The sequence below is a fragment of the Vigna umbellata genome, chromosome 1, assembly GCF_029865625.1.
Source record: "Vigna umbellata cultivar VRB3 chromosome 1, Vumbellata_1.0, whole genome shotgun sequence".
Taxonomy (NCBI): Eukaryota; Viridiplantae; Streptophyta; class Magnoliopsida; order Fabales; family Fabaceae; genus Vigna; species Vigna umbellata.
In genome coordinates, this window is record NC_142165.1 from 96411346 (window position 1) to 96425668 (window position 14323).

General features: G+C 32.1%; 1 protein-coding gene across 1 annotated transcript; it reads right to left on the reverse strand.

Moving 5' to 3' along the window:
* Nucleotides 1-5616: 5616 nt before the first annotated feature.
* On the reverse strand, nt 5617-10363 carry LOC124846205 (MA3 DOMAIN-CONTAINING TRANSLATION REGULATORY FACTOR 1-like). The gene is made up of 4 exons (XM_047323422.2): nt 10050-10363; nt 9366-9614; nt 7973-8067; nt 5617-7726 (listed from the first exon to the last, which is right to left on the reverse strand). Exons 2-4 carry the CDS (start codon nt 9583-9585, stop codon nt 5933-5935), a joined length of 2109 nt encoding a protein of 702 aa, XP_047179378.1. The 5' UTR covers nt 9586-9614; nt 10050-10363; the 3' UTR covers nt 5617-5932.
* Between the last annotated feature and the right edge of the window lie 3960 nt (nt 10364-14323).

Sequence of the window (14323 nt, forward strand, 5' to 3'; positions counted from 1 at the left end):
CTATTATTCGAATACGCTTTAACCGTTCTTCGTCTTTTCCACCTTCGCAGACTCATCTTCTTCATCAACCACTATGTTCTTCATCTCCTCCACCGATCCAGCTGTTATTCTTCATCTACCTCCATGGCTTGCAACATAAAAACGATACACACACGGTCTAAACAACTACAATCAAAGCTCACCTTTCCTTTCTGTCTTCGAAAAGCACTGAAACACACTTGCAGCTCCTTCACTTGCACGACACAATGCTCTTCTCGCTGGCTCAATTAACGCAACAAAAACCACACAACGTACCACATTTTAATTGTTCTTCGACATGGTCAAAACCTATTTAATATTGTGTGTAGTGTGACTAATGCATGTGGGAATCTTCACTGTTGAACGTTTGTTTTAAGCAAAGGCTCAGGAATCTCTTCTGCAAATTACAGCTTTGAGTTACACAGTCTCGCGTGAGTGCACAGTAGCCAACTTCGAGCTTCCAATATTAAATTGTACATGCAACAGTGGACGTGTAAATTTTAAATAAAAGAGGGGCACATGATTAATTGATGTTATAATCCCTCCAAATCGTCTCAACATAGCAGCTGACCAGAAAATAACACATCCCTCAATTCATTCTCGTTCCTTCCGCGCAAATCCCTTCAACCAAACATGACTTTCATTGCTTTTCATTGCTCGTTGTTACTCGTGAATAGTACAATACCCCCAAGTGAACACATTGTAAAACATTAAACAAAAATAAAGTAGTGTTTATCATAATTTCAGAAAAATTGAAAAGACAATTACTTTTGAAAGCGAATCTAGATTATTTTAAGAGTGGGTTATATATATGGAATTACTCTATTAACATTCCCTATTTATTTTTAATTAATATTTAAAATTAATGTAAAAAATATTTATTTCACTTTTTGAATTAAATAAAATATGAATTTATTTATTAATTATTTATTTTTTTAAAATAATATTTATGAACTTATTTATTTTGGTTCCATGAACAAAAATTGCTTATCTCCTTTTGTATAAATTCTTTTGTTAGTTGACATTTTTAATTATTTTAAAAAATTAAAAAAATTTAATATCACCACCTTTTTAATATTTAAAATTAAAATTATTTTAATGAATATTTTCATATAGATGAATATGAGATTGAATATAATGATTAATAAATTTACCAAATTATTATAACTTACTTAATTGAAAACTTTAATTATTAAATAAACTCTGAATGATAATCAGTCATTTTTAGATTTTATCATATAAATAAAAATTCTAGTTATTAAATAAGTTAAAAAATTAAATAATAATCAATATTTTAAAAAAATATTTTAACTTTCAGTAGTTTGTGCAAAATTGTAACTAGGATATGATACATATTTAACAAAAAATATTAAAATGATGTAAATAGGGTTTGAGATAAATTTATTAAAGATAAAGAAAAAAAATCAAAGAAAAAACGAGAATTAAAAAAATGCTGTTTTAAAACTTTCATGAGAATAAAAGAAATTTGGTAAAAAATAAAACATGTAAATTTCAGATATTATAAAATATTTTAACAGTATAAAAAAATTACAAATATTCTAAAATTACAACAAAGGAAGAATAGAAAAAAAAACAGATACGCATCTTTTAAATTAACTTCCTTAAATGTCACTTTTAAATAACTGTTTTTACGTTATATTTTAAAGGGGTTTACTAATTTATAGTAAGGTTTTTTTAGTTTGTACATTTTAGCCAAATGTACCATGTTTTAATGGAAAAAAAATCTCCATTCAAAGAAAAACATACTTTAAAAATAAGGGTATTTTAATATTTAATTTAAAATAAAAAAAATAAAATTTAGTTATTTACAATCCATTATTTAATAACTATTTTTATTTTTTTATTTAAAAAAACCCTAAATCATAAACTCTAAACCACAAACCCTAAACCCTATGCCCTAGACCATAAACCCTAGAGCATAAACCCTAGACCCTAAACCCTAGTTATTAGTTTTTTTTAAAATAAAAGGTAGTTATTAAGTCATAGAGTGTAAATAGCTAACTTTAATTTTTTTATTTTAAATTAAATATTAAAATTATTAAAATACCCTTAGGTTTAAAGTATGTTTTTCTTTGAATGAGGATTTTTTTTCCATTAAAACTTGTACACTTTGTTAAAATATACCAACTAGAAAAAGACCTTACATAAATATTAGCAAACCCCTATTTTAAATGCATATAATGATGATAATTATATTTTATGTTTGTTATAGGTGTATTTGACAAAATTAATGAAAGAAACAATACATGAAAAATCTCTTTTAACACCTTAAGGCATATATTTAATGTACCTGCTTGAATGTGTCACATTCAAGTGTGCTAAACATGATTAAAAATTAAATTTTATTAATCAAATTAACTCTATTAATCGTCAAATTAATGAGATAAAAATATGATTTCTACAAATTAGAGAATAAATGAATTTGAAAAGATTGACAAACCATTAAAGTATTGTTTGGATTAAGGAATTTAAAAGAATTGATGAATATATTTGAAAGAAAAGTCTACGAGAAAATAATGTGGTAGGTATGATAAATTAAAAAAATATTTTACTTGATAAAAATAGGTTATTACTTATTTATTTTTATATATGTGATATAAATTTAAATATAAGTAATGAAAATTATATTAAAATATAATTAAATTTTTTGTTTATAATAAAAAAATTAAAATAGGAAAAATGAAATTAAAGTTTATAAAAAAAATATATGAGAATAAATTTCAAATACATTCTCTTAGATAATTTATTTTATATTATTAGTAAAATGATGGTTAGTATTAATATTAATATTAATTGTAATTATTAATATTAATGTTATTATTAGTAGAAGTATTATTATTAGAATTATTTGTATTATTATAATTATTATTATCATTAATATTAATAATATTTTAAATAAGAAATATTGAAAGCAACATTAAGAAGTATTTTAATATTAACAGAAATTACAAACCCGAGATAACGAAAAAGAGAAAACAATGAAATTTATGGTACTTTTATTTAAAAAGATTTCAAAATAGTGGTTACTACTGAAAATAATTAGAATAATTATATGAAATATTTATATTAAAGAAGATAATTAAGTATCTTTATACTATTATAACTATTATTAATGGATGGTGGTCATTATGAAGTAGTTGCAGTCTTAAATCAGGAAAAATAGTTAGTTATATAGTTATTTCACTTTTTTAGTGATAATCTCATCGTATGAATTTCGATTATAATAGAATTGATTCTAACAACATTAAAATTATATCATCTTTCAAATTTTGGGAATTGATTTCAACCTTTTTTTTTTAATATTCTTAATAATTTTTTCAGTCATTTTTTAATACTCAATCAGAATTTATTCTTCTAACCGCTTTTTAACATTCAAAATTGATTCCATCTGCTATTCAGTAGACTTAAAATTAATTTCACATCCTTATAAACAATTTCATAACTAACACAATACATCAAAATCGATTTTCTCTCCCCCGTAGATAGTTAAGACTCCATGTCCACTCCCATGAACAATATAATTCTCATATATTTTCTTGGCATCTTTTTCTACATTTCATTTTTTTAATGTACGGATGCGAATTTCCTTTCCTCTTACAAATTTTTTAAATTTCTGAAACAAAAATGTTTCGATCGAGACGTGGAAGTCCCTTAAAACATTTCTAATAATATCGAAGACTGGGTAGACGCTAAAGACGTGACAGACGAACGTTGTGGACGTTACGGACCAGACGGACGAGGCTTAGGACGGACGGACATTACTCCATGCTCTAGGTTGAGGACCGAATGTTTCGGTCGAGACGTGGAGGTCCCTTAAAACATTTATGGTAGTATCAAAGACTGGATGGATGCTAAAGACGGGACGGACGAACGTTGTGGACGTTACTGACCAGACGGCGGACGAACACTACTCCATGCTCTAGGTTGAGGACCGAGCGGGCTTTTCTCCATGCACTCCAGGTGGTCGTCCTCATCCTCCTCCAAGCCGGGTGAGCACCTGTCAAAGGCACTCTGACGCTCAAAATTATATGTTTGAACTCTTTTATAAACTTACACTTGATTGTTTAAATGCATATGGAATTTGTGATTTAAGTTTGATTGTTTTGAGAGTGTTTTACTCTTGTTTTATATCTTATCCCGGATAACTTTTTCTAGTAAAGAATCATCCCTGTGCTTATCAATTGAGATTCCATTTCAAAAGTGGTGTGTTATTCCTATCTCTTTCATTAATCAATTTTCCATTTTCCTGTACAACTTGTGTTTCTACTTTATTTTTCTTGAGTGTCAAACCATGTCAAACCATGGTTACGCAATCAGACACAACTTTTATTCTAAATGAAAAAACTTGCTACGAACTGTAATAAATAACAACTAATAATGAAGGTAGGTTGGTTCCTGTCACACATGATGACGAAGGGACTGTGAAATTAGTCTCTTATCCCACAACACTGTGTCACACCACGAAACATATCCCATCAGTAGATTTAGGACAAAGACTGTCTTGAACCGCTAGGTAATGATAGGCGCACAAACCCAACAATTAACCAAGAAAACCCATCAACCAACCTCCTTATTTTATGTTTCACTTGTTTCTTCAATTAATAATTAAGAAAATATACAAGCTTTTCCGGAATACAAGTGAACATGACACCTCTACCACAGTCATAGTCTCTCTTTTTCCAACTGCTTGTATTTATCCCTTCAATGAAATTAAATATTATTATTTGATGTAGCCGCCTGATAGGACAATTTATTAAAATTCCTATTTATATGCCGTAAGAAACAGTTACGATTTAAAATAAGGCCATTACAAGTCGATTACGAAAAACGAGTCTTTTTTTTAGATTTTTGCGAATGTAGACACTTTAATTTGGAAGCTAAGTACACCTTATACACAAAAGAAAGGAATTGGAGATTAGAATTATAATTTTGGAATTTAGAAGTTCTTTTAAAAATGAAATTATAACTCTAGGTACAATTAATGAAATTAAACTAATCATTTGCCGTTTTTATTTATACTATTCGAATCATAATTTTATAACAAGTCTTGAAAGACATTGAACAAGCTTTTTTCGTAAAGTGTTGGTGAAAATGATTCAACTGTAAGACCAGGAATGTGTTAAGGGTCTTTCATAGTGCTTATTAAGAATTTAATGTTTTAGCTTTTCCTCCATGTTTAAGGTCAAAGAGTGGGAATGTCTCAAAGATGTCTTTCCAACAGAAATTCTCTTCTGATCGGTGATAGTGACTTAATAGCCGCATTAGTACATTGATAGCTGCTTACTAAAACATTAATTGTATTATTGTATACCTACAGTATCGTTAGCATTATAATGAGACATGAATAGATACAATACAAAAATCGATTTTAATAATTACGTAATAAGATGAATTTTGATTGTTCTGCGAAAGTCCCTCTTCTAATATCTTGTGTCTAAAGAAAAATAACATACTTTAATAACTTATTTACTGATGCAGTCCTACAATCATTTTGGACAAAAATCAATTTAAACACAATTTCTACCGCCACGATGCAATAGCCGAAGATTTGACTACATGAAAAAACGAGATCGGTGCTGAAAAATACAATATATGCCCTTCTAAATTACCTCTTGATGCATCATCATCATCATCATCCTAAGGAGCTGTTAATGGAATAAGACCAACTTTATACAATGGCTGAGATAATAAGTAACTCTGTCGGTGAGATGATTCGGGGGGTAAAAAGAGTAAGTGAAAAGAACATTAAAAAAGGATTACCAGAAGAAGTCCAAGTGTCCCAAATTTATCCATCACCCAAACTCACTACTCAGTGGGGAGCTAAAGGACAACATACATGAGAGAAACAACAAGACACAAACGTCCTCAAAAGCTGGTGCCCGGGATGATAAATTTAGGCATCTGTAGTAGGCGAGTCAAATGATGGTAGAAGCCAGCCCTTCGACTGAGCATGCTCCACGTAGAAGCCAAATTTCTCCTTTGCGTTTGGAATGTCCAGAGCCAGATCATCAAGACCATCCTTTATTCGGGTGAAACCTTTAGTCATCTGATTAATGGTGATCAGGCCCTCACTATAGCACTCCTGCAGCAGATCTAGCATTCGATCATTCTTTTTCTCCATGGCCATAATCAATGCTTTCTTCACTACCTCGTGGTTAAAGAAAGGCATTCCCAGGTCACGGATACATTGGCAAGCTTCACTGACAACCCCTCCACTTTCGTACTCTTCCAAGAGCTTCATGATCTTGTCCTTCGCATCCTCCACAGCCCATCCCGTGCCTCCACCCCAGCATCTCAACAGCCTCTCTCCAGCATGACGAGCAGCTATGAGTGACCGAGCCATACGCACAGTTTCACTACCGCTGCATTTTGGTGGCAACCTGCTGCCAATTTCTTCCAAATTCAGCGGGGCCAATACATCGTCAATAACAGCCCGAGCTAAAAACAGAGCAAGCTCATTTGAAGCGTCCAGTATATCCAGTGCTGTATCTTCCGCAGTTTCCAGAAGCATGACAAAACCATTAACTATATCCTCAGTTGAGAATATCTCTATGTGAAGTGCGGATAGAAGTACAGATGCCATTTCCTTTTCTCTGTTCTTTCGGTCCATAGCCAGAGTAATTAACTTCTTCAAAAATATCGGGTTATATTCAGGGGCTCCAAGATCTTCAAGACTTCGAATCAGTTCAGGGATGTCATCAGAAAGAAAATACTCATGAATCATAGTTACACATTCCTTTTTGTACTTCCTCACCTCCTCGTCTTCAACTTGTATTTCACCATCTTCAGTTGCAGGTTTGGTAAGTGAAGCATCAAGCCATCCTTCAGATATTGCCTTGGGGACAAATGACTGAAACAGTGCCTTAGCTGATGGAATATCAAGAGCAAGATCATCTAGGGATTCTGCTAAACGAGAAAAACCCTTCACCATTTGGCTGGAACTAACAAGTCCTTCTTCTGCTGCTTCTTTTAATAATTTTAACATTAGGGGTTCTGCTGAACGAATCTCCATGGCAAGTACCAAAGCCCTCTTAACAACCTCATGATGGAAGAATGAAACCCCCAACTCACGTATACACCTACAGGCTTCCAATGTGTCACCACTATCCACATATTCTCTAAGTAAATCAGTTATCTTCTTCTTCACTTCTTCAACAGTTATATGAGTGCTACCACCCCATCGCCTTTCCACAAGCTCTGCATGGTGTGGAGCTGAGAGATAACTCTTTTCAGCTGTCTGGATTACCTGAACTCCCTTGGAAGAATCTGGAAGAGCCTTCATTGCCCTGGCAAGAAAGGCTGGAGGAAGAATGTCATCAACAACAGCCCGTGCCAAGAATAATGCAAGGATATCAACTGCATCCAGTATATCCACAGCAAGATCATCAGCAGATTCAAGAAGAATAAAAAACCCATCCCTGATCTGTGCAGGGCTGATGACGTCAGCATACAATGCAGAAAGTAGAACAGAAGCCATTTCTTTCTCCTTATCGTGTCTGTCCATTGCCAAGGACACAAGGCGTTTAATGAAGTATGGATAATATTCACTTGAGCCAAGTTCTCTGAGGTCGGATGCTGCCAATTCCACATCCCCATTACTGAAATATTCCTCTATGATGGATACCACTGCTTTCTTGAATTCATCCAAGGGGTCAGTAACAGTAGATCCAACTAGTTGATAGGGTTCCTGTAAATAGTAAGAGTATGTAAACAAATTTGTGTTGTGAGCTTATTTATGCAATCCATTGGTAATATCCACGCAAAAATTGGAAAAAGTAAAGCAGGAATCAAATACAGTTTAAAAGAAATTAAGGAAAAAGGAATGAGGGAACTAAAGTTCTACTACTACAAGCATTTATCAAATTTCCAAGCATCTAATTTTGTATCATAAATGTTGTCACAAACAACCAACAAAACATAGAAAGAAGTTTACCTCGCCGCTGTCATAATTTGGATCATTCCGATCTATGTGAGAAACAACATCAGTATCAAGCAATTTCCCCCAAGTGCCCTTACCACCAGCACCATCTGCATCCCCAAGATAAAGAGAATTAAATTACCAAATGAAGACCATAATAAACCCAAAAGCAGATTCTATCATCAGATATTGATACTGCAAAAGAAAGCTGCAAGCAAGGAAAGGCTCAAATCACACCAACTGATATCATGATCTTCAACATAAAATTAAAAGAAATACATTTTATGCAGGAAAAAAAAAGAGTTCACTCGGTCATTTCATGCAGGCCACTTTTCTTTTTACTTAGTTAATGAAAGTCAATATAGGTAACATTTTGTAATTCTATTCATACCAAAGATATTACTGAATGTCAGGGAAAACTTATTTCTACGAAAGTAATACTTTTCTCCACAAAAAACTTCCAAGAAATCCGGGGAAAATGATAAATTTCTAAAAGTAAGCATAATCCAAACAAGTAAAACTATAAGCTGAGATAGTTGAGGCCAGTGCTGTTGGAAATTTTAATTAATTAACAGAAGTAAAATGAGATCAGCCCCAAATTCTGCAGAAGGGAAAGGAAATAAATATTGTATCAAGACGAAGATACCAGCAAAACCCCTTTTTAAGCACAAGTATCATTGGCTGTAATTTATTCTAAAATTACAAAATTGTGAAAGTCTCATTCTTTATTTCAGAAGCTCCAGCTTATGATTTTGTAGTTTGTATTAGAGTGTAGGTCAAAAGCTAAAGATATGAATAAAAAGCACAAGGTATACAAAAGTTTATCAAAATAAGATGCAATAAATAAATGTAGGAGGAATTTAGTAACATTTGAATGTAATTGCAATATATTTATTCAATGTTAAAATCTAATGATATTTTATTGTTGAGTTGCATTCATGTCTCCTCACAATATAAAAGACTGGCTCCTGGAAGCAAGTAACATAGTCAACTAGGCACCTCACTTTTAAAATTTGTGCATAAAGTTCAAAAAAACTTTCTTTTGTCAATCGGGCCCCATAAGGAAGGCTAAACCACAGCAGCTAGATCCTAATACTTTTAAAATTAATACTTACCAACCTACAGCCATAATTACAAAATTTTTAACAAGGACTAGCAAACAATTAAGTATTAGCCAAGAAAAAATAAACATGCGCAGCATCAAAAAATTAAAAATTAATCATCTCTCAAGCAAGCTAAATCCCACAAATAATTCAAAAACCCAGACCTGTTGACCTCTTTTACTGAGTAAATATTCAAAAGTCTAAGCCTATATATGATGTAATTAACTCAACAGAGCAAGCGTACCCGTGATACACATAGCATGCTAATCCACTCAAAACAAAACATGTAAAGGACATTAACTCACCTTTCTTCACCCGCCCATACTTCCCTGAGTGTGACCGACGCACATGCCTCACAGCTATCCCAGAGGTTTGTGCCTTACCACCAGCTGGGGCTTTCACATGATGGTCGGAAATCAAGGACGACGGGGATTTTGGAGACGAAGACAGATTCTCCGCATTTTGGCTCGCAATTTTTAGCATTTCCCTCTGCCCGTCCGTCAGAAACCCCTCGCTCGAAGCCATTTAAACAAAGATCCAAAAACAAGCCAAACCTATAGACATGCTCTTTCACCAGTTAATCCCATCACTTCACAACGATACACTAAGCGCGCTTCAGTTCAAAACAACGGCAATTTCGCAACGAATTGAAAACCACTCTCAACTAAACAATGCTCATAACCAAATACTAAATATCGAATATTCTCGATTAACACCAACTTATTTATTACAAACTGCAAGAAATAATAACGGATAGAAAAAGAAAAAAAAAATAAAGCACATCCGTAATCATAAAGCATTTCCGTCTTCGCCAAGGTCACTTAAAAATATCAACGCCAAACAAACAGAGCCTATCGTTTTACTTTCAATACCAAATATACCAAACATAAGCATGCCAATGAATCACATGAGAAAAACTATAGCAAATCAAATAAAAAACGGAAACAAAAACGAAAAAAGAGAAAGATAAACAAGTAAAGAAGACGAACCAGTGACTACAAAGTGCAAACAGGAATCGGATTCTTCTGTTCTTGGCCCGGATCTCGAGCCAAGACAGGAGAAGCAACCGGATTTTGCGAATCGAAACGTAGGAGGGGAAGTGAGTAAGATCCAGAGAGGAGCGAGGTTGGGAGAAGAAACCCTAAACGGTTACGCGGCGCGGTGGTGTAATCGGAGAGAGTGAGTGAGTGTGTAGAAGTGAATCGGTGGAAAGTGAGACGCGAGAAGAGGAGAGAAATGGATGAGAACGAAAAAGAATGGGTCGGAAAAGAGGAGGGTTATATAGGGAGGCTACGATTACCTGTACACGTCACCAGTGGGCGAGGTTTTTGGGTTTGGGCCTTTTCTATTCAACTATTGTTGTTCTGTTCTGTTTACACGTGGCGCTTGCTCTACAGGCTAATGCCAATCTTCATTATGTGCCCTCACTCCCTTCTTTCCCACTGTGCTATTCTTATTATTAACCCTAACCTACTCTGCTCCGACCACATCCATTTTATGCATTTTGTTTTCACAGAGTCGTGTTCAACTAGCATACGCATAAATATATTCATGCCGTTTTTGTAAGGAATCTTCTTCTCACATGTTTAGCTTTTCAAGTCTTTACACATATCAAATAATTAATTAATTAATATATTTCTAAAATGCTAATAAATTACTATTATTATTACAAGTACGTTACATTTTAGATTTGATTGGACTATACTCCTTACTTAGGCTTTGTTCTTTTAGGTGTATTTGGAGAAGATGATTTATGGAAATTTGAGTGGATTTGAGGATAATTTTTTAATTGTTATTTTGAGTGAATTTGTGGGTAATTGAGAGTAGATTTGAAAGTAAAGTTTGTGAGAATTAGTGTATGATTTGATTGATGTGATAGATTTAAAAAATTAGTTTAATTGGTAGAAATTAAAGATTACCAAAATGCTCCTAATTATAAAAGTAATATAAAATATTATTTATTAATGTTATATTTAATTGTAAAAATGTTTATAAAGAGACAAAAATTATAAATAATTTTTAAAATTGGCTGCCCTTTTGAATGATAAAAACTAATTATAAATATTTAAATGATTTCATTTTCGTTCTTTTGCTTTTCCTTTTTTAATGGAAATAAAGTATAAGAATAAAACTAAAATACATAGTTGTTTCTTAAAAGACATTTTCTTAGTTTGAGAAAAAAATAGTCATTGAGAATGTGATATGTGGTATACTTGAGGAAGTGTTGATGCTATTCCTTTTGTTTTAAAGAGACATGTTAAAGAAAACATTTCTTGTGATTTTTTTTCAACAGATAATTTGAAATCACACGTTTTATTTTATATTTCTTTTAAAACTAAATTAACATTACAATACCAAAATGATTTATTTAAATCTATAATTATTTATTTTATAAGAAAAGATAATAGTTTTAGAAGTTGGAAGAAGCAAGGATATTTTCATTGAAGGTGATGATATATTTAGACGGAAGAAGGGTAGGGGTTGGGGATTGTGTTGTTTGATACGTAACGTGGATTGGAAAGGGAAGAAAAGAGAAGCTAAGCAGTGATGGAAAGGGCGGCACTGGTTCGCTGTCTGTCGTGCTCTTCGGTTTTGTGCAGAACGTACTTACACTCTCATTCTCACGCCTGTCGCCGTTTCTTCATTCCATCTTTCCCAACCTTTTCAAGACCTTCTTCATTCCTCCGCTGCCGCCCCTCCAGATTGCTTCCGTCTTCTTCCGAACCTCCTCCAACCGTTTCTCTTCGTTCTCCCCTCAAGTTGTTCTTTCTCGCTCTCCTCCTTCTCCTTCCCCTCCCCCAGGTAACCGAATACTATGTGCGTAACTGAATACAACACCCATGCTTCACCGTAACCGAATACAACACCTTCAATTTCAGTTGTTTTATCGGGGCAAATATGTAATTGTCATTTAAATCACCGCAAATCGTCTCACTTCAATGAAGATGTCCAAATCGTGCAATCTCGCAAATCCATCGCGTTCCATCGTCTTCAATCCGCTCAAACGAACGCCAACCACATCTCAATTCCTCGCTCGCAAATCTCTCTAAACAGTAAATTCGCTTGAAACGAACACAGCGTTAGGCTTTGTTCTTTTGGATGTATTTGGGGAAGATGATTTGGGAGAGATGATTTGAATGGATTTGAGTGGATTTGAGGGTAATTTTGTAGTTGTCTTTTTGAGTTAATTTGTGGGTAATTGAGAGTGGATTTGAAAGTAAAGTTTGTGAGAATTAGTGTAGGATTTGATTGATGTGATAGATTTAAAAAATTAGTTTAATTGGTAGAAATTGAAGATTACCAAAATGCCTCTAGTTATTAAAGTAATTTAAAATGATAATTGTTAATGTTATATTTAACTGTAGAAAAGTTTATAAAGAGTAAAATATTAAAATTAATTATTATTATTATTTATATTATTGTTGTTTTTATCATTTTTATTATTATTATCATTATTTATTATTATTATTATTTGTTATTATTATTATTATTATTACTATTATTATTATTAGCTATTATTATTATTTATTTATTATTATTACTATTATTAGTATTATTATTTAGAGAAGATATTTTATTCTTTATTTATTATTATTATTATTATTTTAAACAAAAAAAACCTCACCAGTAAATTATTTAAAAGGTACAGGGTAATATAGTAAAAGGGCTTAAATTCCTTCAAATCTTTGCTAAGATGCAGAGATAAAAGTGGATGGCAATCCCGCAAATCAGTATGTGCTTTTCATTGCAAATCAGTTCAAGTGAACATGAATTATTCTTAATTCCATCCTTCTCAATCCGCATGCACAGTGTAATTTGTTCAAGTGAACCGACCCTAGGCCTTGTTCTCTTGAGTGGATTTGAGGGGATTTGAGAAGATTTGAAGATAAATTTTTTTGTCGTTTATTTGAGTCAATTTAGAGGTAAATGAAAGTGGATTTGGAAGTAAATTTTTTTAATTTTTCACGTCAATAAAATTCTATACTAATTCTCACAAACTTGGAGGTAAATGAGAGAACTATCGCCCTCGGAAAAAGGATATAAACATAAATGTTTTCCATCCTTGGCTAATATCAAAATGTGGATATGATCTTCTGTGATTATTTTTTTCTGTAGTAAATTGAGGAAGACTTGGAGAATAAGCGGCTTATCCATCTTTTAAACATATATCACTTTATTTCTATTAAGATACACTACAACTCGCTAAGCTAAGCTAAACGCTTTCATCATCTTACTCTGGTTTTCATAATACGGTTGGACCAGTAAATTCAACCTACTTCCCTCTGTTCAAGTCTCGGTTTTGGAATATTAAAACCCTGTCCCGTAACCTGGGTTGTTCCATTCTCATGATTCGTGAAAGTTCAAAAAAAATTATTATTAGTGATATATTTCATAATTTTTTTTTCTATTTAGTGTTTTTACATTAAAAGAATGTTGTTTTTATTATTTTTTCTCTTTTCTAGTTAGTATATTTCATTGTTTTGTATATTATTTAAATAAGGAATTATTTTCACTTGTTGTTTGTGTCATTTTTTCAACAACTAATATCAAAGCTTTAGTTAGGAACTTTGTATTGTGTTTTAAAGATGGAAGGTAGTGATGATTTTGAAAGTATTATTAAATTGGATTTTATCAATTATTTATAATGGAAATTTTATATAAAAGATTTTTTATTTTGTAAAGATTTGTGTGATTCTATCAAGAAATAATGTTTTAAATCAATATAAATTTGAGAGATATTGGAAGAAGAGATAAATAGAAAGATTATTGACATGATATAATAATGCATAGATAATTTTGTTTTGTCATCATGTATTATGTGAGATTCTAACTTATAAGAAAGAGATTAAAGGAGTTGTTTTAGTCTAAAACTTAGTTGGATAAAATATTCTTTATTAGGAAGCTAGTAAACTTAAAATGCAACGATGATTCTTTAGTGATTCAACACTTCAGTAGTTTCCAAAATCTGGTAAATCAGTTGATCATTATGAAGATTGTGTTACATGATGAGCTACTAGTATTGTTATTACTAGTATTATTAGACAATTAAGAGATTTTAGTAGTATCTATAAGCAATTCTACTTCTAATGGAGAACTAACTTTTAACATGGTCAATGACAATCTTAAAGGAAGAAAAGAGAAAGAAACATGTTTAGAGATTATCATAGGTGTAATGATCGTAACAAGTCAAGATCAAACAAAAACGTCATGTATTTCTACTGTAATAATTTGAGACACGCTATTAAAGAGTAAAGGATTTTTA